Genomic DNA, 27,688 nt, shown 5'->3' on the forward strand with positions numbered 1-27,688 from the left:
TCCTCACCCCAAGCTCAAGCCTTTTCTTGGAAAGATCTGGGGGCAACGTTATGTCTAGACAAAGCCTCGAGAGAAACAAAAAGCAGGCCCCAAGACAGAGTGGCAACGTTTCCTCACCCAACCTAGCAGTGCAGCAAGAAGATGAGCCCCTCAGCCCTTCACAAGGGGAGTCCGAGTTGCAGACGGGACAACGGTAAACCATGAGGAGCTGTGCCAGCTCCTCCGCAGCTCTGACCCTGCGAGGACAGGCCGAAATCGCCCACAACATTAAGTTCCTATAGCAGTAAGACAAGAAGAGATGGTGTCCTAAAATATACTTGCTGGGCATCTTTGCACCTCTCCCAAGTACCTCTGTGCCCACCGCCGCCTGTACCAGCAGCAGCCTAAAGATGGTGGTAGAAAATCAAGGATCAAGTTCTGCATTTTTCATCTGAAAGGTTTTTGCTGAGATTAGCTAGTTTGGTGCTGAAATGCTATCTTTGACAATTCAATTGAAGTGAGTTGATCAATCACCTTTCAGATTTTTATATTTATTCATTCCACACCAATTGACCAGCCAGCAAGGTGCCCAGCTGCATGTAAAATACTATGGATTTACCAGTGGTGCTGTTGCAGCTGTGGTGGTCTGGGGACACAGTCAAGGGAAGGTTTGTAATAGAATTAATATCTCTCGTTACCAACTGAGATAAATGGCATTAAACAGACAAACTTTGGGGCACGCTTTATTGGAATTTTATTTTGCACTGCCTTTTCTACATCCTTTGCTTCCTTTATTATTTAGGTATCTCCAGATATCCTTCTCCTCAGGCAGCAAAAGAAGATAAAGAAATAACCCACATCAAGATTAAAAAAAAAAAAAGAAATGTTAAGCACTTTTATTCAGAGCTGCTCATAAAAAAAATTACTGCAAATATTATCTCCCCATCTTCTACTTCCTCTTTATGAAAATAATTACTGTATGGGGATACAGAACACAGTCAAGCAGGCAAGAATTTTATCCTGGAAAGAAATAGTTCTCTTTTGAGGTCTAAAACCCAAATCATTTGTTTTAAAGCTAAGCAGCATGATATTCGTATATTTATAGTTTAGCACAACAGAAACAGGAAATTATTAACTTTATCACAGGCTTGGCTTGCTTTTAATTAATCTAAATGAATTATGGCAAGTTGTTATTATTGGAGATTTAAATTTAATTTTCCATAAATTCACGAGGCAGCTTGTTCCTAAACCTTCCTTACCTAGACGCACCTTTGTCAGCTGGCTCAAATGAACTCTTACAGCCTCTTTGAAATAGAAATCATTGATTTATTTTTTTCAAATTTTTGCTGAGCAGAAAACTCATGTTCAAATGACCAGCGACCTGCTGCATTAGATCAAGTTGCACAGTTCCCAATAGCTTCCATACCCATCTTCTCTTCAACCCAAAATATGAAACTAAAAATAGGAAAATTGTAAGAGTTTTTCTTTGAAAAATGTCAGTAGGAAACAAAACAAAAATGAAGAACGGTATGTTCTGAGACATCAGTTCATCATGTCTTCAAGGCTAATGTTTCTGCTTTAGATTTTTGTATTTCACATTGTTAACATTTTTCATGTTTAGTTTTTTAACTTTTTTTTTTTAAATAAAGAAACTTTGGCACATCCAAAGCATACACTAAAAAACACCCTAAATCATATTTTCTGAACAGCTGTCCCCAGACTGATTCTAGTAGCACCCATGAGCAGCAGGGGTGTGTGTTTGCATTTATATATATGTACTTTTGATTGAACAACGGATTATTTCTCTTGGAATTGCTCAGCAAACATAAGCCAAGGCTGAAGCCTGCACTGGCAAGGAGGTTTATAGAGCAGAATACCAGGGCAGTTCTCATGAACTGCAGCAAGACCACACAAGAAGAAAAACGAAGTAAGACTTAGGGATCTTCTGGGGAAGAAAAGCTAATGAACCGGCGTTTGCTCCTCCGGCTGGGGTCGAAGGCAATAATGAAGGGGAGTTCTTCTTTAAAAACAGCTCTTGAACTGAGCAACTGTCCTGGCTGAAGTTAGTAGGAAAAAGCTTTGAGACAAGATCTGTGAATATGACGTTTATGAGCAAAGAGCTGTAGTGAAGTCCTGGGACTCATGAATCCCCACTGACCCTCCTCATGGGCATGATCATCCTGTTATCTCTGGTGAAACCTACTGGCATGAATTTTTCTTGGAAGAAGGACTGTCCCCGTATGAACTGACTGTTGTTCCCACCACTTGGGCTTCTCCCTGGGCTCTAAAAATAATAACTGAGCGTCTGCCTGTATTCCCATGCAACAAAAGCAAAATCTTTCATGCTTAAGGAATGCTAACAGAGGAAGGAAGGAAGGAAGGAAGGAAGGAAGAAAGAAAGAAAGAAAGAAAGAAAGAAAGAAAGAAAGAAAGAAAGAAAGAAAGAAAGAGAAGGAAAATACTGCATCAGTCCTCAAGGGTGTACAGGATCTGCAAACGAGATGAGAAAGCCAAGGGGTGCCATGGTGCCGAGGTGCTGTGATGCTGCTGTGGAGTGGTGGCCACCCAACCCTCGCTGGCAGGGAGACACCCGGCCTAAGGAAGCGGGGCGGGGGGGCCGATAGGTGCAGACCCCAGCTGGCCTCAGGTGTGGGAGGCAGAGCCTTGTGCTCCCATCTGTGTCACTCATCCAAATAGACAATAGCTCTTTCCCCAGGAAGATGAGAGAATGAGAGACATTTTCAAGCAGCTCCAACAAGCTTAGCTTTGGTCTTGTGAAGTTGAACGTGCCCTTGCTATTTTCGACTCAGGCAAGCGAACAAGGAATGAAGATCAGGTTGGTAGGCTCTGAGGGGTGGAGAGGTTTCCCAAAAAGCAGAGATGGGGACAGCGTGGGGCTGTTGTAGCTGTTTGTATTCCAGCAACTGGCTTCCTTCCTCTGCCCAGGGACAGGACCTGCCACCCGGCCCTGACCGTCCCAGGAACCGGGCTGCTGGGAATGAGCCAGGCTGTGATCCAGAGAAGTGCCTGGATGTTCCCTCTTGGGAAAGCACGGTTTCAAAGCAGGACATCCAGTTGTGTGCACCGCCACTAAATAACAGTACCGCATACGAAGAACGACCTCTGCAGGGAGCTGCGCTGAGCCTTGGCAGCAAAGCAAAAATCCAGCTGTTGCTCTTCTTTGCAGTAGCGTCCAGATGCAGAGCTGACCCTCCTTCCTTTCCAGGCAGGAAGGGGAGAACGGCCTGGAAAATACTCCAGCCCTCAGGCAACTCTTCATTGCTCATAGGCAAACATGCTCTTTACCTCGCTGCTATCTTAAGCAAATATTTCCCCAAGAATGTTGTCGGCTCTCTAGTCTGTTGCCATTAATTGATTTCCGTTAAATCAGAGGGCTGCTTGTGTTCCAGATAAAACGTTGTCTGCAGATTAGCCCCTCAAACCTCTGTTGTCGCTAATGAAATATAACGTGGACCAGCTCAGCGCCTCTTCCAGCTGGTACAATTTGTGCAGGCCACATGGTTCTTGCAATAAAAGGCAGAGGAAAACAGTGCAGGGTGTTTCTTGCTGGTTAATTAGTGTCTCCGAGCAAATTCAGAAGTGCAGAGTTCCAGCTGGTGACGGAGAAATGGGAGAAGACAGATGTCAGCAGTTCGACCATACTCCACAGCACTGAAAGGCCGTATCTTGACTGCTGATTCGAGATGAATATCACGTCGCTACTCTCTGCGCTCGCAGCTATGTTAGTTAGTGCCAGTTGTATGGGTGCAGGCTCCCGGCATTTATGGTTCCCATGAAAAAGGCATGTTAGATGGAAAATGAAGGCCCAGGGTAGCAGCCTCTGTAATCAGTGCAGCCTTTGCACAGATCAGGAGAGCGCGCTTCAAACCCAAGCTCCCTGCTTGGGTGAAAAGGGCACATTGCAGGATTTGCGTGTGCCCTTCTGCTCCGCTCGCCGGGCTGCCATGGATCTTTCTCTGTTTCCATGACTCGCCGGCCCCTCCTCTGGCTCCAAGCATTTGGAGCCGAGCTCTTTGGCCAAACAGTCCCTGCTGAAATGTCAATACGCCACCGGGACGCTGGCTCGCGGGGTTCATCATGGTTTCCAGGCAGTGCGTGGCTTTGTTCCTCTGCTTTCTGCTACTGATTCCTCTTTCTCTGGACGCAGGTAGGTCGTAGGATAAGGCTGTAATTATGTTTCCTGGCAATGGACCTCTCTGCTGTTACTCAGATGTAATTCTCTTTGCAAGTTTTGAGCACTGTTGCATGTTTGCCCTGCCTCCGGTTGTGCCTGTGAGTTATTGTAAGGCTCTTGTTTGCTTTCAGTGATGGCATCCACAGGCTTATTTTGACAACCAAGAAAAAGCACCTCTCAACTGCTAAATGGATCTATTATCGTGCTGCACAGAGAGCAGGCACACCATCAGCTGCCTGCCCACTACATGAAAAAAAAGGAACCTGGATTTATTGTTATTTCATATTGAAGCGTGGTATTTTTCAAAGCAAAGACTCAATAGTCTTTCATGCAGCTGATGAGAAATTAAAGAGGTGAGGATCCACCCTGTTCCGGCAGCAGTAGAAGGCAGTGAGGTGGTAGCTCTTTGGTGACTCCAGTACGTGTCTGAAAATCAGCTCCCAAATTAATAAAGCAACCCCAGTGCTTTCAGATTCCCAGTTAGGCATTGACTGGGGTCTCCTGCATTGTCGTGTACAAAGCTGGAAAAATAGGTAGCAAAGTCAAAAGCGTTCCAATGTAAATAAGTGGAGAACACCGAAATAAAAGTGGGAGGATGTCCCCAGCCACACGCCCAGGCACGCTTCTCTGTCAGAGGCTGTGCTTGTGCACAAATACATGTGTCATGTATGTGCAGTGTAAGGTTAATTAAAAGCCTTTAAAGAAAGCCACATTAAATGCATACAGCTTGACTTTGAAATGACAGCAGAAAGACCCAGCTGAAATTCCTACAATGGGCAAATGTTTATGAAGCACCCTGGGGTAAATTCAATGCATGCCACACAGTGTTTTATTCCTTCAAGTAACTTTGAAATACAGGGAAAATTACCAATTTGCATGTAACTCAGCAAACGTTCCAACTAAACACAAAAGTTGAGAGGCACCTCACCAGACTGGAATAAACCCTCTCAGGATTCCTGTTTGTGTGCATGTGGGTGAGGACACACATGAGTCTCATCATTCGGTGACCACGTTGGGGCCCTTCCAGCAGGTAGGAGGTAACTCCCGCTCTCTCAGGGGTCACGTAGTGGAGAACGACCTGGCAGAAAGGCAAGCGATATACATCAGCCTTAATTCCCAAATCCACCCACAATCCCATGTGAAATAGGTAAAAGCACTGAAATGTAAGTTGTTGTCATGAAGCTCCAGAATCCCCTACTGACATGGAGGAAAAAAAAATAAAATGCAAAATTAATCATTTGAAGACTTGTTCTGTGTAGTACATAGAGCGAAAGCACACCACAGCACTGGGACCTCTTTGTCCATTATCCTGGACTATAGCAGGAGGGCACAGTTCTGTGACGTGCGCGTACCCTGAAGCAGAGGAGCCAGTCAGGGTGGTGACAATGGCATCCGCCTCTTTCAGCACACACTTCTGCCAGCAGGAAGTTGGTGTAACTCTACGATGTGAGCACTGCTCACTGCTCTGAGCACGTCTGCTACTGAACCTGTGTACCCAGTGTCTTTCCAAAGCAGAGGTGCACAGGGAGAAGCCCTCCGTGGCTGTGGCCTATGGTGCTGGCAGCAGCTAGGAGGAGCCACCCTCAGGCTCCACTAGGAAATGCAAACAGCATCTTCCAGCCTTCCCATGTACCTTACCATAGCCTTTTTTACAGAAAAAAACTAAAGAGAAATATATTAAAGCAATGGTTTTTAAATTGTGGTCTACTAGTGGTGGGGTAAGTCCTTTCTGCAGGCCCAAAGAGTGAAGGGGTGTGAGATAAGGTGTGACTGTAGGTGAAGGGGTGACTGTGGTCCACCCATCACCGAATAACTTACTGTAGCCAGTACAAGAAAATCAGGTGTCACCACGTACATCAGTGCTAGATAAAGCAACACATGCTTTTCACCTGCTAGAAGTGAAAGAAACTCTGCTGTGCATGTCGAGACCTACTGTATGACATGCGATGGTACCTTAGGAGTGGCTGACGTACAGGCACGGCTGTAACATGCCATCTTCTCTTAAGCTCTGGGCTCTCTAATCACGTGCTGCCACTTTACCTGGGAGGCAGGCCAGAGGAAGGAGGCTCTTTCACATTTCTTTTCTGAAGTGTCTCAGAAAAAGCCTGGGAAGCAGAAGAGCTTTCAGAGGAAATTGTGCCCCTGTCCTCTCTGTGTGGAGAGCGCAGCTGTGCGACAGACAGAACATGCCACTGTTTTTCAGTCTTTCTAAAGCAGGAGGAGGCAAGCAGCGTTTTGCAAAGGAAAAGACGAGCCAACAGCTTCTTCGAAGAGATAAAGCTGGGGTCACTAGAGCGAGAATGCATGGAGGAAAAGTGTTCCTTTGAGGAAGCACGAGAGATTTACCGCGATGATGAAAGGACAGTAAGTAACACGGGGCTGGGTGAGCGCTCACTGTCAGATGGACTCCCCCTGCTCAAGGGTGGGCTTTGATGCTTTAAACTGCGAGAGCAAAAAAAAACACTTTGTGCCCTGCTGTTTGTATCTTTCTCTTATACCTGTAGGGGGACAGGCAGCAGCAGTGAGTTGCAGGAGGGCATTCTGTATGGGCCGCCCCGGGCAGGACCAGTCTGGGCGATGCTGGGAAAATGAATGCTCTCTAAGTTGTCTTCCCAGCCCCCGCCAGTAATTCCTAGCCTGACAATAAATTAAATTATTGTATTGCGCAACGTCTGTTTCAGTCAATCCCACCTCAACTATACAGAGGTTGTTGATGAATAACCTATGCGTGTGTATTACACAGTGCCCTTCTCTATCGGTATATAAAAATAATGTAGAAAATAATGTAGCATATTTTATGGATATCAACTGTCATAAATTATAAAGGCAAAAAGGGCATCACTGTGGCTGTCTGTAACCCATCCTGTGCTACAAGGACTGTAGGACTTAACCTAAGTTAATTTTTCTTTAATTAAAATCTCACGTCTTTTTCTTCCAGAAAGAGTTCTGGCACATCTATTCCGGTACGATCGTTCGGGATGTTGCAGCAGCTGTGAAAATGCTCCCGCTGCTGCAGCTCTTCACGTGAGCCAGACTGACACTGAATGTTTCCACAGACCCGAACCAGTGTGACTCCAACCCCTGTCAGAACGGCGGGAGTTGTGATGACCAGTTTCAGGATTACGTTTGCCGCTGCCCTGCCGAATATGAGGGCAAAAGCTGTGAAAAAGGTCAGCTCTGGCACAGCTTAGCAAAATAAAAACGCCATTATTAACTCCAATGCAAGGCATTGAGATAAATGGTAGCAATCGTTATCATTCTGCATCATTCTAGCCGTGACAGCTACTGTCCACACTGCCTGCGGTGTTGCGTGATGGATCCAACCAGCTGGCAGACAGGCACTGCAAGGCAGAAAGATAATTATTACCCTGTGATGACTTTGGAAAAAAACACCAACTGCCTTTTGTGCACCGTCTGAGAGAAAAGGAGGATTTTTTTTTCTTACCCAAGTGCTGAAGTTACTTTGCCTTAGAAGCTCGGTGCAGTATGTGGATAAGAACTATGCTGCGTATGCATCATAAAAAGCCCGAGGGGACAGATCCAGTGGTTAATGAAGTCTTTCCATTGATTTCAGTGGGCACTGCACACCGACTGTTACGCTTACACCCGCAGAACACGCTGAGCCCAAACGAGGACAAGGCACTCATTAATTCTAACGGGGCAGTCTCAGCGGTCATCCCAGAGCATCCTTCTGCCAAATGGCAAAATACAAAATAGTTATAATTTTTCAGTCGTACATCAGGATGGTCACCACACAATTGCAACACCTCCAGACAGCTCAGATATTGTGTAAATGCAGACTGATTTAATTTTAGGTGTATGTTTCTTAGGCATAGACTTTTCCTCCCTAATCCCTGGAGATCCAGCTCTGCCTCGCTTTTGCCAAATGGGAGGTGTTTTTCATGCAGTCGCTGTACATAAATCACAGAAATCTGCTCTGCTGCCTTGCTCCCCTGTCAACATTTCAAGCTGCAGTTGATTCATGTTAAGCAGCAAAATCCACACGTGGAAACCTAAACACTCTTTCTCTGACTTTAGCGATGGCCGACAAACTGAAGTGCATTTACGACAACGGTGGCTGTGAACAGTACTGTACTGACGAGCTGTCTGAAAAACGAGTGTGCTTCTGTGCGGACGATTACGCTTTAGCGAGTGATGGCGTGTCCTGCATTCCCCAAGGTAAGATGCTACTAGCCCAACGCTAAGTCTAAGCCAGCTCTGGAAGAAAAGTTTTCAACATGTTCACCATCAGGAGGTGCGAGGTATAACCCTGACCCGCCAGCTCCCCACCTCTTCTGCAAGGGCAGCGTCCAGAGCAGTAGGTTTGGAAGTTATACACTCCAGAAAAGCAGTCGGGGAAGCGTGCACAGCAAGCAGGGAGCCTTTTGGACCCCTCCTTCCTGGTCCCAGAGGTAAAATATTTGGGGGAAATATTTTTGGGGCAGCGCTGTTTTACTGTTGGATCTCCAATCTGAATTTATAAGAACGGATTTTATTACCATATTTACTTCAGCACAGGAGTCAAGAGAGGAAGAGGCCTATTAAAACCAGAGAAAATCAGTTATTTTTCTTTTTTCCCCTTTTTTTTTTCTACGTGGTAGAACCAATACACTTTTTGTATCCCTCTAGACACTACGGCTAGATATTTCTCTTACTCATCTAACAAGGTAAATTTCAACTGGGACTAGGATAGCACAAGTTAATTATTTTTCCAGTACACAAGCAGGCACCTGACTCTGCTGCAGATGCCTACTTCAATTATGCTATTAGAGGGGAAAAAGAGACGCCTGGGGATGTGAAAATAATGGACGGAACTGCAGGGAGCACGCGAAGTAATTCTGAGGGGCAATGCCCCCCTGCACACACCTCAGTGGAGCACTCATGCAGAGAACTGATAATGACAACCTCGCTCACAACAGCAGCAATTTCATTAGGAAACAATGTCTAGTAACGTGCTTATCCCTTATTAGCAGATTCTGCAATATCACGTGATGGGGAAGCTGCTTTTGTTAAAAGTTGACAACAAGGAATTCGATATTCCCCACGGGCTTTTCAGCATGTCTTCCCCTGCGAGAGGAAGATGTATTTGTCACTGCTTGCTTCTTGGGGACCAAAATACCCCTAGCACTGTCCGTGTGTTGCAAGGAGACAAAACTGTGTAACTGCCAGTCCCTTCACTGTCCTTCTGTCATCTCTCACAATGTCCCTTTCAAATGCCCAAACTTGCATTAGAGGATATGGGTTTGTGTTAGGTCTATGCTGGCCTTCCACCACCTGCCACCAAAGAGCCAGTCCATACCTTGCTTGTTCCGGTAAAAGCCTGATGCTCTCTTTGCATCAGGCGAAGTAATCAGCACGTTCAGTCTATTACAGGTCCGTGGGGACGTCGGATTCAGCTCAGCATAGACCATAGGGCCCTGGCTCCCAAATTAAAAGAGGGAAAGCATTTGTTCTCACTGTGTTATGGCAGAGTGACTGCTGGATGTAAGGGATGGTGTGCTCAGTTACAACACAGCCACACAGCACACAAAACCCCCCAAAGACAGACCTTCTTCTTCTTGAAAGGAAAACTCTGTTCGTTGAAGGATGTACTGAAAACACCAAGGCTTCCTTTGCACTGCAGCTCAGTCGCAGGTTCAGTCATCAAGATTTGATTCTCTTATGGCCAACCTTCATGTGCTTGCTCAGGCTAAAAATGGGCCTTAGACTGAGGTGTGCAGTCCAGAAGAATCAAGGATGCTCCAGACCCGAGCAAACTAGGCTCAGCCTGCCAGGAGCCACACCAGAAGACATAGTGTCTGCTCTTAGGAGATCTTTGGGTCCACCCAAACAAGGGATAGCAAGCTGCACGTCCCACACTTGAGCCTGTGTCTCACCATGCCGTGGATGCTGTGCACTTAGTACAACTGAGTTAAAGTCAGCAGGGTTGCTGAAAATATATAGACTACAAAGCTTGACGGAGTCAATTCTGCTCTCCAGCCTGCAGCCTACTTTACTGTATTGACATATAACTTAAGCTGGTATATTGTTTGCAAGCTCCTGTGGTGGGTCAATATACATCAATGATACCGAATGGGCCTGCACTCCATTTGTAAAAGCATTTCTGGCTGTTTCCAAACAAAAAGACTACCTATCTGCTGAGCTGCTTTAAATTACTTTTGAGAACCCATGCTCCCTGACTAGAAACCAGTTTTTCAGCTCACAGAACTTCACTGAAGACCTTGCACATTTTGCTGTGACTTCAGTGCAATAAAATCACACTTGTTGCCCTTTGTTTGTTTTTGTTTGTTTGTTTGTTTGTTTGTTTTTCCAGTGAAATACCCATGTGGAAGAATACCAGTGCTGGCCAAAAAAAATACAACTGCACAGGGGAGAATAGTAGGTGGTTTAATCTGTCCTCCAGGTGAATGTCCATGGCAAGTGAGTCTTCAGAAATCTTCCATTGCCTTTTTTTTTTTGTTTTCCTTATGAAACCACTATCTTAAATTCATTGTTTGACATCTGTTCTGTTAAAAATCCATAAAAAGTGCCAGGTCTGGATAACCACATTCCCTGTTCACTCATAGCCAGCAGACCCACCTGTTTCAATCCTGCATCTTAGCCTTCTTCTGGAGTGCCTGCTTTCGTAGGAGTGGAGCCGTAATACAAGCTCCTCTAGCTCCTACCCCTTCATCCTTAATCTTACTACCAGCAAGAATTTTGGCTGCAGCTTGGAGGGATAAGCTCTTGGCCATAATAGGCAAGGCCCATACCACAAGATGAGGAAAATGTCACTGTCAACTTCCCCTCCTAAATTCTCCAGACGCCAGTATTCTCCAATATTCTCAAACACAGTTGCATGCAGTGAGACACAGAAGCAGTATAAAACCTGACTACTGAGATTCAGGTCAAGTGCACATTTGATGTAAGACGTAAAGACATAAAGAAAGACATTTGTTTGATGTTGGCAGGCCCTTATAATACAGGATCAGAAAGAGAAGTGCGGCGGGACCCTGCTTTCCCCAGAGTGGGTGGTCACTGCAGCTCACTGTTTGGACTACACTCATCCTAAACAGCTTCTGGTGAGACTGGGTATGTATCTTCCCCTCCTCATGTTATTGAGCTGTAGTTGTGGTGCCAACTTCTCATTCTGACAAACCAGAATAAAAGACAGAAAGTGCAGGCTTTGGTAAAATAAGGGAATTGTCCTTAAGAACTGTCAGACTAGAAACCCTCTTATCTCCACAAACTTCTGAGGAATCAAGGAGCTGCCTGACATGACCTGCGATTAATAACTTTTCCAGGTGAACACACAATAAATTATGATGAGAAAACTGAGCAAGAAAGTAGAGTTGCCAGGATAATCGTTCATGAAGGATACACAAATGGACAAGTCAATAACGATATTGCCCTCCTGAGCCTGGAAACACCTGTGAATCTCACCGATTACGTGGTGCCAATATGTTTGCCTGAAAAACGGTTTGCGGTGTATGAATTGTCCTCCATCAAGTTCTCCACAGTGAGCGGATGGGGACGCCTACTAGATGGAGGTGCCACCTCTTCTGTTCTGATGAGAGTTGATTTGCCACGTGTGAAGACACAAGAATGTGAAAAGGAGACCGATTTAAATATTACAGAGAATATGTTCTGTGCGGGAGACCTGACTGGCGTTAAAGACTCCTGTAAGGGAGACAGTGGTGGACCTCACGCTACAAAGTACAAGAACACTTGGTTTCTGACTGGGATTGTCAGTTGGGGAAAGGGCTGTGCTGTTAAAGGTAGCTATGGGGTTTACACAAGGGTATCCAAATACATCGACTGGTTGAAGAAGCACATGGATTAATGGTGTTGAACCAGAGCATTTCCAGATTGTGGTGTTGCCCCTCAATCCCTCTGTGCCATTTCCCTATTGAAGCATTCCTTCATTATCTTAGATATGCGATAGATGTGATACCCACACCACTATTAATGATTTAAAATGAGCCTAATGCCTACTTGAATATATAAAATAACTTCCCTATCAGTATTCTTTGTAAACTTGCATGTCTCGTCAAGTGGGCACAGAACGGCTGTAACAAATCGGACTCAAGACTCCCTCTCATTCTGCATCCATTTTCTGCTAAAGGATAGAGCTCGATGCTGAGAGAACTACTGTCAGGCGTACCATGATTCTTCCTCCAGCTACCCTTTCAACTTCTGGTAATCAGTGATGTACAGACTTCCTGAGCCAGAAGTTGCATTAGGTTGAATGGTCATGAATGAACCTGTTGTCCCAAAATGCGTGCAATCTCTTTTCAACACATTTATGCTTCTGGCTTTCACAACTTCCTGTGCTGATGGGTCCGGTAATGTAATGATGCAACAGAAGAAATAGAAAAAGTGTTTCTTTTACCTTATGTTAAAGTAGCTTTCTCCAACAGTTGCAGTGGCAACAGGTAGATTTGAGGGGGAGAAACTGTAGAGAATCTCCAGGACAAGAAAGCTGGGAAAAATTCCATATTTACAGGTCTGCTACAAAAACTTGATTTTAGTCTTCTTGCACCAAGCATTATTGGAGTAAGGCTAGTAAGTGTAATATTTAACCCTACATTTATAAGCGGTGAAGAACACCGCTGATGTAATCTTATCTTTGCATTGGTATTATGCTTGTTGATACAGAAGAGGGCAAATGAAAGGGAATGTTTAATTTGTTGTCCAGTGTGATCTAAGTTGTACTCTCTGTCCTGAGATCCAAAACCAGAATAAGATAATTGTCTGACCATCTGCAAAACGCTGGCCAAAGACCATTCTCTAAAGCCTTAATGCATAAATGGTAGAGCCTGAGGAGCTCTGAAAACACCATCCACTATACCATTAAAAAATGTACCTTCTAATCTAAGCATGAAAACAGTGAGAAGGTGAGGGAGAGCATAGATAAAACCGACTAGGAGATTAGAAAACAGTGTGTCTTGTGCAAAACTTACACTTTGGATTCATTCAAATCATGCTGAATATCAGCTCAATCAAAAAAGCTTGTCAGCAAGTAGGATGTTTACAGTTGAGCATGCTTTATTATTAGGGGAAAACTTTGACATTGTATGGTACCTATACCATGCAATACTGAACATCCTATAACCTGCTTTACTGACAGAAAAAATGGTACACTCCTCATTAAGTAGTGAACTGAATTGGGAAAAGCAGCAAATCACAAAGACCTGAGAAACAAGACGTTTTACAGTATAAAAACATCCCTCCAGACCCCTCAAGCGAGAATAGTTTGGGGTTTTGCATCCTGGGCTGTATCAAAAGAAGCATGGCCAGCAGGTCAAGGGAGGTGATTCTGCCCCTCTACTCCACTCTCGTGAGACCCCACCTGGAGTACTGAGTCCAGCTCCGGGGCCCCCAACATAGGAAGGACACGGACCTGTTGGAACGGGTCCAGAGGAGGGTCACAAAGATGATCAGAGGGCTGGAGCACCTCTCCTGTGAAGACAGGCTGAGAGAGTTGGGGTTGTTCAGCCTGGAGAAGGCAAGGCTCCAGGGAAACCTTATAGCAGCCTTCCAGTACCTAAAGGGGGCCTACAGAAAAGATGGGGAGGGACTCTTTATCAGGGAGGGTAGTGATAGGACGAGGGGTAACGGTTTTAAACTGAAAGAGGGGAGATTTAGGTTAGATATTAGGAAGAAATTCTTTCCTGTGAGGGTGGTGAGACACTGGAACAGGTTGCCCAGGGAAGCTGTGGATGCCCCATCCCTGGAAGTGTTCAAGGCCAGGCTGGATGGGGCTCTGAGCAGCCTGGTCTAGTGGGAGGTGTCCCTGCCCAGGGCAGGGGGTTGGAACTAGATGATCTTTAAGGTCCCTTCCAACTCTAACCGTTCTGTGATTTTCCACGCTCCATAGGATGATTTCTTCCCTGTAAGATTCCAGTGTAAATATTGACATTATGAACAAATCATCATTTTTGCAGAAAAGGGGTAAAATGCTGAAAGAAAACAACCACTACTAATGACTGCAGGGAGTGACTTTTTCAAAACAAAGCTGGCATTTAGGTACATTATCAATATAACAGCCTGCTTCAACGAGCCAAGAAGATGAAGGCGACCTGACGGCAGGCTCTGGAAGCACCACACCAAAGACGTGTCCTCCACAAGCTTGCAGAGGCCTCCGTGGGCATAACCGAGGGAACACACACACACACCCCCGCAAAAAAAAAAAAGGGAGATGGCAGCCAGCTCCCGGCAGCCCAAGGCCACCAGGCTGCGGGCCTGGAAAGCCAGCAGGTGACAGGGTCGGGATGTGGGAGAGGCAGGTGGGAGCCGCCGAGGATGGCAGGTTTTGGGGTTGCCAGCCCAGCTTTGCCCCTGGCTCGGCCCCCACACCTGCCAGCACCGGGCCGGGGCTTTGCTGACGGAAAGTGACGGATCACTTCCCTTCCCCCTCAAATAAAAGGTACTATTTTAAAAAAAAAAAAAAAAAAAAAAAAAAAAGCCGGCTTCCTTGGGTTTAAAAACAACAACAAAAATAATAATAATAAGAGGCTCATCATCACACACACACACACACACACTCCCCACATCGGGCTGAGACATCCCGCGGCGGGTTTCCCCCTTCCCCGCCGCTTCCGCTATTTCTGGGCAGGGTGAAGCAACGCCGCTTCAGTCTCTCCCCGACCCGAGGGGGTGAAGGCTTCGGATCCCGTCCCGTCCCGTCCCGTCGGTCGGCGGCGCGGCCCGGCAGCAGCGGGGAGGCGGGGGGGGGCTCCGCGCCACCATGGCCGGCCGCCTGCTGCTCCTCCTGCTCTGCGCCGCGCTGGCGGGCGAGCTGCGGGCTGAAGGAGGCGGTAAGGCGGCACCTTCTTTATTTTTCTTTGGAGGGTGGTATCCCTCTCCTCACAGCCTTTGGTGGGGGGGGAGGGGGCTGCCGGGGGGAAGGCATGAGGAGGCGGCGGGTGGCCGCGGCGGGACGGGGTTTGGGACCCCGCGGTGGGTGAGGGGGAACACAACCCTCCGGTCCCCGTCGGGGGAGGGGACCCTGTCAGCGCGGGGAGACGCGGCCCCTAGGAAGCGGCCGTGGGACGGGAGCGAGCACCGCAGGGCTCGCCTTCCCCGGGGAGCTCTGTCTCCAAAGCGGCCGAGGGGCTTGTCTGCACCTGCGCCCCCCGCCCCCCGCTTCGGGGGCAGGGACTGCCGGGGGGAACCTGGGGGTGACCGAGCCCCTGCGGGCCCCTGCGGCCTTTCCCAGGCTGCTGTCCCTTCCTGGATCCCCCTGGAAAACGGGACCGCTGGCCCCCCCCGCTATTTACAGCCTGAGGACAGCTGGCCTGGCATCCTGAGGTGCTCAAGCCTGGCTGAGGCTCGGTTGGGTGCATTTGGCCATGAAGGGGGAACGCGTCCCACTGCCCTCTGTGCCGCTCAGGTCAACACCAAAGCCCAGGGCAGCACCAGCAAGTAGCTTTTCAAAAGTTGTTAACTCTTCCTTCAGTGAGTCAGCCCGCTTGGGCTTTAAATTGAGGTTCCTCTGCACGTTTCTGGAACGTCCTGCTTCAGTTGACCAGCGCCTGTTGCTCCTTGAGGTCTCCAAAGAGGCAAGCCTGAAGGAAAGCTTGGGAAAGAGAATAGCCAGCCACAGAAGACTAATCAGCTAGTTGAAGTTTACAAAAACATCCTCTTATGTGGGTGATGTGGAGGCAAAGGAATATAGAGGCGATGACCCCACCGGCTGCGTCCTGTCACTTTCCTGTCACTGCAGAGAGGGATTTAAGGGCAAATAAGATAGTGGGTGAATGAACTAACAGTTGCTGAGCCACAAGCTACAAGCACTTTCTGTAAGCCTTCCTTGCAAGGAGCCTTTTCAGAACAAGCGGGGCCCCAAAGTACTTGTATCTAAGTACTAATATACTAATATACAAAGTACTAATATACTTGTATATTAGTACACAGTACTAATATAAATAGCACTGGCAGAATTTGGCTCCCTGTCGCTGATCCACCCATTTGAGTGAAAGCAGAGGAAGTGCCCTCTGTGTTTGCTTAGAGGATATTAAGGTTTATGATTACTGATCAGCTAGTTTATTTATTGCTCAATTGACCTGCATGAAGAATGTGCCAGAAGGGTACGTGCAAGTTGCCCACTGAGCATGAGCCATTGGCCTTGAAGTCCCATGTGCAGCACTGTCTTCCACACTCCAGTCTGTGACTGGAAAGTGTGTTTTCCCTTTAAATTCCAGGTATTCAGAACATAATTAAATGCCAGCTTCCAGACTCTGCAAACTTTCCTAGAGTGTATGCTTTTTACAGGGTAATTGGCAATTTATTTACTCTTGTGTTGCTTCCGTTTTTCCTATCCGGCAATGTGTGCACAAGTGACTGGAGAGTAACGCTATTGTTCACGCAGCCAAGTGGCTGAGCTGAGTTTAATGCCTCTGATCCTTCAGTTTAAATCAACAGTTACTTGCATCTTGAAGGCAGAAGATCTCATGCCTCTTTGACACCAAGCTTTTAAAAAATAAAACAACCCATCAAACTGACCTCAGGCTGTACTTTCGTCCTAAAGCTGACATTCATTTACTTCTGCTCTTTGTTAAATCTTAGAATGCAGCTGCCTTAGGTTTACCTGCACACATATCGGTAAGGCTGGATGGGGCTTTGAGCAACCTGATCTAGTGGGAGGTGTCCCTGCCCATGGCAGGGGAGGGGTTGGAACTAGATGATCTTTAGGGTCCCTTCCAACCCAAACCATTCTATGGTTCTATGGTTACTACAGGCAATTAGGAAGTGTTGTTAAGTGGGAAGGAAGACCCCAGGGCAGTACGATGGTGTTTGGGGTGGTGAAGGGGAGTAGAACTCATACGTGGCCTGGACCGTGAAACAGCTTACGAGTAGAGTGGTGAGAGTCTCTTTTGGTTTTTTTTCCACTTCACTTATTTCTAATGACTCTTTACCACCACCAAATGTTACCTGCCACCTGTATCATTTTCTCTATTGTCTAGTATTCATCGAGAAAGAAAATGCCGACAAGTTCTTGAAAAGACCAAAACGTGCTAACTCTTTTTTTGAGGAAGTGAAGAAAGGGAATATTGAAAGAGAATGCAATGAGGAGCGCTGCTCAAAAGAAGAAGCAAGAGAAGCCTTTGAAGACCTGGAGAAAACTGTAAGGATGAACTAATATGAAACATAGATCTATATATTTCATGTTTACAAAATAGTATTAAGGTCTTTTCAACTGAGCATCAGAACTTCCAAGTTGCTTTCGATCACTTAACACAAAGAATAAATAGTGGTTTTGACGGTGGTTGGAATTGCTAAGGCCGAAACATACAATAACAGTCTTAATTTAGCTCTTGCAAGGCCAGCCCATGTTAAAGCCTGCATTCTTTTACCCGTTCTGATCTGTTTAATTGCCATTGAGAGATATTTGGCCTTTAAATGATTTGATATTACCCGTGTTAGAAATATGTTCATCCTGTCTGGGTGGCAGAGCTGAGTATCATGACTACGTTCAAGAGTTCTTAAGTGGAGAGTCCACAGGAAGGTTGAGAAGGCAAATGCTGACATGGAACTTCGTGGGAGAATTTTGCTGAACTTATCTGAAGCAGCTTTGCAGTGCTTATCATTTTTTGGCTCTCTTTTTCACTACTTGAGTTGACAGAAGGTATACTGTGGACAGTCGCTATATGCCTTAATGTTAAATTGCCCACATGGAATGAAGTTTGTACACGTGACTCTTGTGTCACCTTCCTTACCCTGGTGGCTGCTTAACTTTAGACAGAAATGCAGTCTGTTCCCAAGCTCAAGGGAGAGTTAAAGAGATGGGGCAACTGGGGTCAGTAGAAAAGGCAATGTTTGAAAACTAGAAGTGACTTGGTAGTGGAGGAGAACTGGGAACGTCGGCTGTAGCAATGTGGCTGTTAAGAACAGCCCTTAAACTGGAGTTAAGGCCAGATTCATTTCACTTTAGCATTACTTGATGGCCAGAACAAGGGTGACACAGCACTGGAACAGGCTGCCCAGAGAGGTGGTGGGAGTCTCCTTCTCTGGAGATATTAAAAACCCACCTGGACGCCTTCCTGTGCAATCTGCTCTAGGTGAACCTGCTTTAGCAGGGAGTTTGGACTAGATGATCTCCGAAGGTCGCTTCCAACCCTTACCATTCTGTGATTCTGTTTCTTGAGGTGGCCCTGAGTTGACCTGGGTGGAGAGTCATGGATGCATCGCCAGGGTACTTCAGAGCATAAAGGTTGGCTGATCTATAGCAGAACCAGCACAGCCTGTTCTGCCTGGTTATCAGATGTCATTGGAAAGGACTGTCTTGGACAGACAGCATACCTGGTGTCCTCAGTGCAGAGGGAAAGAAGCACACAAATCGGACAAAATATTTTAAAATCTCAGGATTTGTGGTGTCCTGATTGATGGGGGCACAGGGGGGGAAGGAGACTGAGAACTTGGCGCTACAGGAGTGTAAGTAAATTCATTCAAAACTGATGGAAGGATACAGTTATGCAAGTCAAATGCCTTATGTTGAGTGAGTCGCATTGGGAAATCTCTAAGGAGTTTTAGATATTTCTGAAAAATGCATGAGACTTGTTTCTGTAGAGCTGGGCACTACAGATGGATCATATGGTTTTAGTTTCTTAAATGGTAATAGCAGGCTGCAAGACACAACTTAAATATTTGTTTTAACAATTGTTAGCTCCAAGTATGCTCTGTATGAAAGCTCTAATAGTCTTCTGAAGAGTTCAGTAATTCTCATCTAACTCTTTTTGTCTCCTTTTATTCCCCTTTTCTCACACCTACCTGTAGGAGGAATTCTGGAACATCTATGTAGGTAAGAAACACTCTGTGTTTGTTTAGAGAATTAAGCTTCCTTATTGCAAAGTTAAAAAGGATGCACCTCTTAAGTAACCATTTCCTGCTCCCTTGTTTCCTCTCCACCGTGGGACACCCTCACTTTGTGTTTCCTTTGAAGAAGGAATCTGATTTACTGCCTTGCTGTTGCTTGAACCCAGTCGTTTCATTCAAAGGCAAGGTTCAGCTGCCTCCAATTGTTGGGATGATCTTTGTCCTCTCAAAAAAAGAATAGTGGCCCTTTGCACGCAAAGGACAGTGAGAAGCAGAAACTGGGCGTGTGACTCCGCCAGTCAGTTGTCCTCCAGAAGGGCAGCCCCGGATGGAGGAATTTAAGATGCAGAAGAGTCATAGACGAGGATGGCACTAAAATGCTGTGGCCAACACAAAGTTATTAAACTGTATCGCACAGTCGCTTGCCAGTTTGATGTCACCTTCTATGCCGGAGTGTTGTTGATTCCTGTATTATAGAGCATTTTGTGGGATGCAATTTCTACAGAACTGTTTCTGTATTCTCATGAGAAAATGGTTTGAAATTTTCCACTCCTGTTCACTGCAACACTGACGTAGGCTTTGCTTGAAATTTCAGCCTGTAGGTTGCAGAGTTCATCCCCCACTTAGAGGATTGTGAAAGTCTGCAGCTTCTTTGTGACAACTGTCTTCAATTTTCTGCAGACTCCAAAAGACAAAGCTGAGCTGTCTTTGGTCAACATTTTTTAGGTACTCCTCCTAACACGCAAGCTGGACACATACTTTCAGGAGAACATATTACCAAACACTAATACATTAAAAATCTGTCCCTGCATAGTGATTATGAACACTAGAACCCTAATAAATACAACTCAGACCTTTAGAAAAAAACAGAAAAGACTGATAGCCAGTATCTGCTAATCTATTGGCAAGTCCTCGTTGAATGTCAAACAGTTCTGTAGAAAATGCATCCCACAAAATGCTCTATAATACAGGAATCAACAACACTCCAGCATAGAAGGTGACATCAAGCTGGCAAGCGACTGTGCAATACAGTTTAATAACTTTGTGTTGGCCACAGCATTTAAGTGGTGGACCGTGCAGACGCAGCATTTGGAGCGCTGTTGGTTTTGGCCAGTGTTGGTACAGAAGGGGTGTTGAGACACGGGGGCAGTACACAAAGCCCAGCAGATATTCCCTGTGACAGATAAAGCTGCAGCAGATGAGGTCACAGGCCAGAGACACCATGCAGGTGGCAAGCTGGATCCTTATGATGAGCAGCTTCTTGCATCTTGCCTCCTCTGTGGGCATTGCTGTTCTTCCAGCTGCTCCAAACAGGGGCAGAGCAGGTGGTAAAACACAAAAATGTGAACAACATGTATCTAAAGCAACAAATTATTATTAAGCAAGCGCCACTTCTCCGGATATCCTGCTTTTCTTATCAAATGGCACAGAAGAGCCCAGCAAGGTCATGCGGTGGGGGAATGCATTTGGTACAGCGGGCCACTAGATGGGAGTGACCATGGCAGTGAGCATCGATGCCGGCATGAGATACCTTTGTGGGGGTGGGAGAAAGAGCTGCTATGTGGAACATGTCTCCAAATACAGTGCAGCCTCACTGTCCTATGTGTAACTTGAGTTTGTGAGGTATATATATATATATACATGTGGCTGGGGCCCTGGAGTCAGGTCAGCCAGTTGTGCCCAGGTTGTGGAAAGGAAGAAAGGCTGAAGAACTACCTTTCAAATGTGGGAGATCCCAGCGTAGATGTGGGGAGTATGAGGTAAGAGCTGATTTTTTGAAGTCCAAGCTCTTACCTCAATGGATACAGTGGGGCAATTTTGTTACTGTAAACAGCACAAAACAGGAATTTGGCCTGCACACGCGGATTTAGCAGGGCTTTTAAAGCATTTTGTTTGGTTGGTTTTTTTTAATCTTCGGATTAATATGCTGATGTCTGTTTCTTTAAATGAACTGCGCTGCAGGCAAAAGACATGCACAAGGGATGAGATGACCTTTAAGGAAATAAAGGCTGTCGTTATTATGTGGAAACTGTAGGAAAATGCACGAGGCCAAAAGATTAATGTCTTCAGTCAGCAGTTGCAACATGGAAACGTCCTGTCTGCATTTACAGCCTTCGCTGTAAATGATGTATATACTCTGACCATGAAGTATTGCTTTATCGTCCTACAAGAAAAGGCTCGCATATGTGCTGTCATACAGTAGCCACCAAAAACAGATTGCAAAACTGAGGATATGTATGTGAATCATTGCTGATACGGGATGATTGCATTTATACTCCTTGTTCTACCTGGAATGTGGCAACACACAGGACATACATTATAAATGGAAAGATGAAAGATTCCTTTTAAGCTAACACCCCTTCAGAGTTCACTGAAAAATGCTTGCGCTCTGACAGTAATTTGGTTTTTTCATTTGTTTTTTTGTAGATGGGAACCAGTGCAGCTCAAATCCTTGTCACTATGGTGGACAATGTAAAGATGGAATTGGTTCCTACACTTGCTCGTGCTTGGATGGTTATCAAGGCAAGAACTGTGAATTTGGTAGGTTTCTGCTTTAGAGAGCTGTGGCAGTGAATTTCGCAGGGACCTGAGACGTGGAGAGTTAAGCCTTTCTTAACAGACATTTGCCTATTGGCAAAACATAGGCTAGGATGGCAGTCAACAATGAGTTGTTGGACTGGGCCCACTTGCACTTGGCAAGCATGTTTCATGCAGTGGATGTGAGCGCTTTGTAAGGCATAAGCTGATGTTAGCCACTCATGTTGTTTCTAAGATGTGCTTCAGATGTTTTACAGGTGGAGATACAGATCCTGTTTAAAGAGAGAAGTTTAATTTGGTGAACTTCGAGATGTTCTGTGAATTCAGTGTTTATTTACAGTTTTTCTCCAAACTTCTCTCTTTTGTAGTCATACCAAAGTACTGCAAAATAAACAATGGTGACTGTGAGCACTTCTGCAGCATCAAAAAAAGTGTACAGAAGAATGTCTTGTGTTCCTGTGCAAAAGGGTATACTCTAGCAGAGGATGGCAAACGCTGTGTTTCAACAGGTACAAAGTCACGTAATAAACTAATAGCAATGGTGGTGAGAGCTGTTTCACACTTAAAGAATGTCTTTTGAACCACCAGTGTTCTACATGACATAGATTTAACACTGATTTATATTTCCAAAGCTTTCCATGTGTGAGGTGATGTGATGGACTTATCAAAATCTAGCTGATTTGGAACGCTTTGCAAGGTGCCTCTCACAGAATTACCTGAGTAAACTCTGCTGTTGACAGGATAAAAGTGATTGCAGTTACATCTCATTTGCTTAAACCTACACTCTGTCTAAAATAGCAGCTCCCAAAAACATCTCTGCTATAGATTTCAGTTAACCTGGGGGGAGGGATAAGTCAATCATATACTCATGATGTCGGTTTTATATCCTTTATAACTCATAATAAATTGCTGTCATGGGCCATATTATTCCTAAAATAAAACACTTCACTCAGTTCCTAATTAAGATGGTTCTAGTAAGAGCAAGTACGTTAATATAGGAATGTAAACGATTAAAGATGATGTTTTAGATTTTAAATGCTTTGAAAACACTGTCCAGAGACTGAACCTATGGACAAGTTTTAGGAGCCTCTTGTCTTCCTCCTTTGCTGCATCTGCCAAGGTTTTGCTAGTGTTTTGAAAACAGGACAGTTGCATTAACTGGTTTAGTGTAAGATGGTGTTGTCAAGGAGCTTCCTCTTGTGCTGGTGTTTCTGTCCATCTTTAATTTTAACATTCTTGTTTTTACAGAAAAGTATCCTTGTGGAAAAGTTCTTGTGAAAAGAAAAAAAAGGTCGGTTATTTTACCTGCTGATAATAGCAATGTAACTAGTGATCAAGATGGCCCTCTCACAAATGGAACAAGTTTGGAGGAGGACATTGTTACTACCACAGAAAGCCCAACTGTCCCTCCTGGCAATGGCACAAGTAGCAAGACTCCATATGTCGATACCAGGATAGTAGGTGGCAATGAGTGTCGTCTTGGCGAATGTCCATGGCAGGTAAATCTGGTGCTTGTGCTCTGCGTGTAAGCACGATGCGTTTCAGAGGGAAAGTGTGCAATTGTCCATTTAAGGCGGTTGCCTTCTGAATGTTATCCATGTAGGACGCTGGAAGTACCTAGGCACTTAGATATGCTGTTCTGCAAACTGCGGCCTTAAAATGTCAGAATGAAAGGCCTTGTACAATTTTAGATGGTGCTGCTTAACCTGTCACCAGAGAGGGATTTTGGGTCATGCTGGCCTACCATTTTTGCAGGTTATAGTCCAGTTGTCTGTCCGTTTAGGTAGTACACCTGAGAACATGTCAGATAAAACACATTTGCTTCACAAATACCCTTTCATATCTAAGTTTTTCTCTTGAGTTTGGACTAGCCAAAATAAGTTTCTGCGTTCAGGACACTAAGGGAGGGATCAAATGGGAACAGAACTTGAACAGGAATTCTCTGGGGTGGTAAGTCCAAGGGATGAGGTGAGTTGGGGGCTGCACTCTCCCTGCTCAGTCAGTCAGTCAGTGTCTTGTTCCTAAAAGGCATTAGTAAGCACCGTGAGTGAGGTGACGTGGAAGCCGAACGTCAACATCACTTAAAGCCAGTTGAGACTCTGTAGCAGTACACACCAATCTGTAGCGTACTCATATGTGTATGCAATATTAGGAGACCCTCGCAGAGTAGTACATGTGGTAGTAATAAGCATACATGTAGTGTGTTGAGAAATCAATTACCTATTTATAGTTCACTGAAGTTAAACTGCTCTTCTTGATTCTGCACTTCCCTTTTTTGGTTTGCAGGCTGTTCTGTTAAACGAGGAAAATGAAGAGTTTTGCGGTGGAACTATTTTGAATGAAAATTTTATACTTACTGCAGCTCATTGCATGAACCAATCTAAAGAAATCAAAGTTGTTGTTGGTAAGTGGTTATTTATTTTACTCCTGTGATGTTTGAGCATGTGTTGCAGACTAATCCCCTGTGCTCTAAATCTCATGTGAGATGTACTCGTGTTTATTTGGTATGGTTTGTTATTTTTTTGGTTTTGCTTTGCTTTTTATAATGTACTGTTACTGTGGGAATCCTGCTTTGTAATAACAGGGGCAGCTGATGTGGAAGGTGATAATGGTGCATCCCTTTCTTCTTTGCCAGATAGTTGGAAGTGTTAAGAACAAATGTTCTAGAAGTGTTGGCTAGCATTGTGTTCATCAGAGTAGTGCTTCTTCAGAAACCTTATAATTCCTGGCACATCTGAAGCATACAGATTTGTTTCTGCAGGAGCACTCAGGAAAGCTGTGACACGTTGACTAGACGAAGAAGAAACAAACTCAAATTATGACTGCCTCACTTCTCAGGCATGACACTAGATCAACATAACTTTATATTTGCACTCCTTTTGTCTTGATGCAGACCAGTTTCTCTTCCCTGATAGAAGCCAGGCTCAAGCTCCTATAAGAGCTTCCACCCAAAGTTGCATTAGTTTAGCTGAATCGGTTTATGCCTTTCTGTAAACTGGTACAAAAACCTCCACAGACAAAAGGTGGGAACTGGAGCTGATCCAGGTGCTGCTAATAAATATTGCAACACATTTTTACAGTTTACCTGTAAGGTGTAAAGGCTTAGACAAAGAGTTAGGAATGAGTATACTACTCCCCTCTTGTATCAAGGTTGTTCTTAATTTCTTATACTATGTCCATATTAACGACCCTTTTAATAATCTTGTACAGGTGAAGTGGACAGAGAAAAGAAAGAACAGTCTGAATCGATGCATACTGTGGACAAAATATTTGTTCACTCTAAATACATTGCTGAGACTTACGATAATGACATAGCCTTAATGAAGCTGAAGGAACCTATAACGTTTTCTGAGTATGTTATCGCAGCGTGCCTCCCTGAAGCAGACTTTGCTAATGAAGTTCTGATGAACCAAAGATCTGGGATGGTTAGTGGCTTTGGGCGTGAATTTGAAGGTGGCCGACTATCCAAAAAACTGAAAGTGCTTGAAGTCCCCTATGTTGATAGGAACACTTGCAAGCAATCCACTAACTTTGCAGTAACAGAAAACATGTTCTGTGCTGGTTATGAAACAGAGCAAAAAGATGCTTGTCAAGGAGACAGTGGAGGTCCCCATGTAACCAGATATAAGGATACTTATTTTGTTACTGGAATTGTTAGCTGGGGAGAAGGATGTGCAAGGAAAGGCAAATACGGTATCTATACCAAACTGTCCAGGTTCTTACGCTGGGTAAAAACAGTCATGAGACAAAAGTTTTAGTGGTGTGGCTCTGGATCCTTCTATTAGCTAACAAGGTGCAGTTTCTGTAATGGAAACTGTATTCTTCTTTTTCTTAGACACATCTGCTAAACTTGTTTTGAGGGCCAATTCCTTGAAGCTATGGTGCTGCTTCTTTTTGTTTTATTCCTGGCTTTAAGCATGTATATGTGGACTGCTGGTGGTGTTTTGAATTTGTACAGTGAGGGGCTTTCCCTAAATAAAATGGCTGCGCAGTGGAGTCTTTTGATTGGTTGGTTGGTTGGTTGGTTGGTTGGTTGGTTATTTTTTTATTGCCATTTTGGTTCCTGTCTGTTTGCCCAAGTGCTTCTGCCAGAGGCTCCTGGAGATAATATGAGCCTCCACTAATCATGATGAAAGTGGGATGGACAGGACTTCAGTTAATCCTCATATTGCAGCCAGCTGGCTCAGTAGGGAGTTTGTTATTACTAGAGCTGTTCAGCTTCTACCTGCAGATGCATTTAGAAGATGAAGGAAGCAGGGAAGTTTGCTTGGTAAAAGCTGAGACGCAAATAAGTATTCAACGTGTGATGCTAAATAACCACGTTCCACAAAATTGCCTGCTTAGGTCGCAGCAGCTAATTAAAATGGGGTTTTGCTTTATATGGGTTGTACTTCACTTTAGTTTAACTTGAACACTTCTGTTCTGCTCATCAGAAAAAAAAATAAATGTGCACATTCACTGTCTTCTGTATCATGTTCTGGATTGTGTATGGCTGAGGATCGGAAAGCTCCTTGCGTGTGTACTTGTTCCAGATGTTTCTTCTGTAAGGTGCAATATGGATGTACAACAGCATTTGAAATAAAATATTCTTTCTTTTTTGTTCTTTTTTTTATTTATTTATTCTCTCTAGTCAGCTTACAAATATATAAAGACAAAATCTCATTTGAGAGTTAAAAAAGAGTGAATGTCCCTAAACAAATATGTGTGACAAATTTTTTCACCCACCGTATGTCAAGGCTGATGAGGAGGTAGAGAATGGAGGGGGCTAATTAAAATTAACTTTCACTGGCCTAGACGTTCATAAATGGCAAGTTAGATGCCAAGATACTATTTTTTTTTAGAAAGAAGCAAACTCAAACAATGATTTCCCACACATAGTCTGTTCAGGTACTGTGATCTCATCTGTGCTGTAAGGTTTCCAAGCAGAAGCTCCGCATTCTGATGGTTTTTTATATGTGGAGTAGTGTTCTTTCATATATTATTCATTAAACCTTCTCAGCTTCAGTCCTAGTTACAGAAATCATGGCAAAATTTCCATTGGAAGGGACAGATGGAAGTAATCTGGCCCAGCCCCATGCTCAAAGCAGGTCTAACATGAAAGTTAGAGCAGGTTGTTTTGAAAAACTTAGAGGCAGAGATTTCACTACCCTCTGGGCAATCTCTTCCTGTGCTTTAGCACTCTCCTGGATAAAATTTCTCATGTCCAATTGGAATTTTCCTTGTTGCAACCTCTGATTGCTTGTCCTGGTTTGAGGTAAAAGGGAACCGATTTTCTGATTTGTAATTTTACTTTATAGCTGGGCCTCTTCTAACTGACTAAAGTCTGAAATTAACAGCATATTGTTCAGAAACTGTTCACTCTGAGAGTGATAAGACCTGATTATACCAAGGAACGGTATGCACACAGGCCCTTGCTTACGCCTACTGCTATAACAGCCAAGGTCAGCTAACGTCGCTGTTTGCCCCGTTAGAGGGTCGGAAGCGGAGAAGCGTCGAGGGGTCCCACCTGCAGGGAGGAGCGGATGGGACAGGTGACCCAAAACTGACCAGCAGGGTATTCCATCCCATCTGCATCACGCCCAGTATAAAAGCTGAGGGATCAAAGGGACAAGGCTGCTCTGGCTCGCTCTCTTTCTTCAATGGCCGACGTCTGAGGAGGACCCTGTCTGTTCGTCTGCCTTTGATCCCGATCCGAGCATTCCTGACTCTAGTTCTGTAATTCAGCTCCTGTCCGTCACTGACTCCAGTCTGGGACTTTTCCTGTGCCTGCTGGTGACGCCATCGTCATCCTGGGAGTTGGATACGGTTTTGTAGATATTGTGTACTTTAAAAAAAAAAAAATTATTATTATTTCTTATTTCCTTATTTATTATTATTTTCATTAAAGTAGTTTAGTTCTTTTTCTAAACTGGTAAATCTCCTTATCTCTTCCTCTCCTCTCTGCGGAGAGAGGTGGGGAAGAGCCATCTGTCGTTCTGATTGGCCAATCCGGCCAAAACCACGACACTGCTGCCTCATCTTCTTTATAGACTGGTTGGCCCTGTCTTCACTGTAATCCCCATTGACGCAGTGGAAGACTGCAGTTAGATCCCCCAGCTCTCCCTGGCTGAACAAACCCAGACCCCGCCGCTTTTTATTGTACATCATGTGCTGTAGGCTCCTAACCTTCTTGATGGCCTT

The 27,688-nt window shown here is 44.9% G+C and overlaps 3 protein-coding genes across 4 annotated transcripts in view; all 3 read left to right on the forward strand.

The window, feature by feature from the left end:
• Window positions 1-6,407, forward strand: part of MCF2L (MCF.2 cell line derived transforming sequence like) — a 179,070-nt gene extending 172,663 nt beyond the window's left edge. The window contains exon 34 of the mRNA XM_063337969.1: window positions 6,389-6,407. The gene's annotated coding sequence lies outside the window, so the exon portion shown is untranslated. The remainder of the gene's footprint in view (window positions 1-6,388) is intronic.
• On the forward strand, window positions 981-12,176 carry F7 (coagulation factor VII). Of its 2 annotated transcripts, none has more exons than XM_063338061.1 (8): window positions 981-4,147; window positions 6,378-6,538; window positions 7,113-7,137; window positions 7,231-7,344; window positions 8,213-8,353; window positions 10,488-10,594; window positions 11,125-11,245; window positions 11,458-12,176. In XM_063338061.1, the coding sequence occupies exons 1-8, from the start codon at window positions 4,078-4,080 to the stop codon at window positions 11,994-11,996; spliced, it is 1,278 nt and encodes a 425-aa protein (XP_063194131.1). In that variant the 5' UTR covers window positions 981-4,077; the 3' UTR covers window positions 11,997-12,176. The 2 variants fall into 2 exon arrangements, with proteins under 2 accessions (XP_063194131.1, XP_063194137.1); XM_063338067.1 differs by having other exon boundaries at window positions 984-4,147; window positions 6,389-6,538.
• A 2,524-nt stretch (window positions 12,177-14,700) lies between these two features.
• F10 (coagulation factor X) lies at window positions 14,701-26,109 on the forward strand. Its single transcript, XM_063338091.1, has 8 exons — window positions 14,701-14,973; window positions 17,122-17,282; window positions 18,932-18,956; window positions 21,398-21,511; window positions 21,877-22,017; window positions 22,757-23,007; window positions 23,795-23,912; window positions 24,719-26,109. Exons 1-8 carry the CDS (start codon window positions 14,904-14,906, stop codon window positions 25,264-25,266), a joined length of 1,428 nt encoding a protein of 475 aa, XP_063194161.1. The 5' UTR covers window positions 14,701-14,903; the 3' UTR covers window positions 25,267-26,109.
• The last annotated feature ends 1,579 nt before the right edge of the window (window positions 26,110-27,688 follow it).

This window comes from Chroicocephalus ridibundus, chromosome 1 (genome assembly GCF_963924245.1).
Source record: "Chroicocephalus ridibundus chromosome 1, bChrRid1.1, whole genome shotgun sequence".
Taxonomy (NCBI): domain Eukaryota; kingdom Metazoa; phylum Chordata; class Aves; order Charadriiformes; family Laridae; genus Chroicocephalus; species Chroicocephalus ridibundus.

Coding starts and splice junctions, on each gene's coding strand:
- F7 (XM_063338061.1), top strand. CDS start 4,078: ATGGTTTCCAGGCAGTGCGTGGCTTTGTTCCTCTGCTTTCTGCTACTG. Junction 6,539..7,112: donor ACCGCGATGATGAAAGGACA/GTAAGTAACACG, acceptor TTTTTCTTCCAG/AAAGAGTTCTGGCACATCTA. Junction 7,138..7,230: donor GTTCTGGCACATCTATTCCG/GTACGATCGTTC, acceptor ATGTTTCCACAG/ACCCGAACCAGTGTGACTCC.
- F10 (XM_063338091.1), top strand. CDS start 14,904: ATGGCCGGCCGCCTGCTGCTCCTCCTGCTCTGCGCCGCGCTGGCGGGC. Junction 14,974..17,121: donor GCTGCGGGCTGAAGGAGGCG/GTAAGGCGGCAC, acceptor TCTATTGTCTAG/TATTCATCGAGAAAGAAAAT. Junction 23,008..23,794: donor TTGGCGAATGTCCATGGCAG/GTAAATCTGGTG, acceptor TTTGGTTTGCAG/GCTGTTCTGTTAAACGAGGA.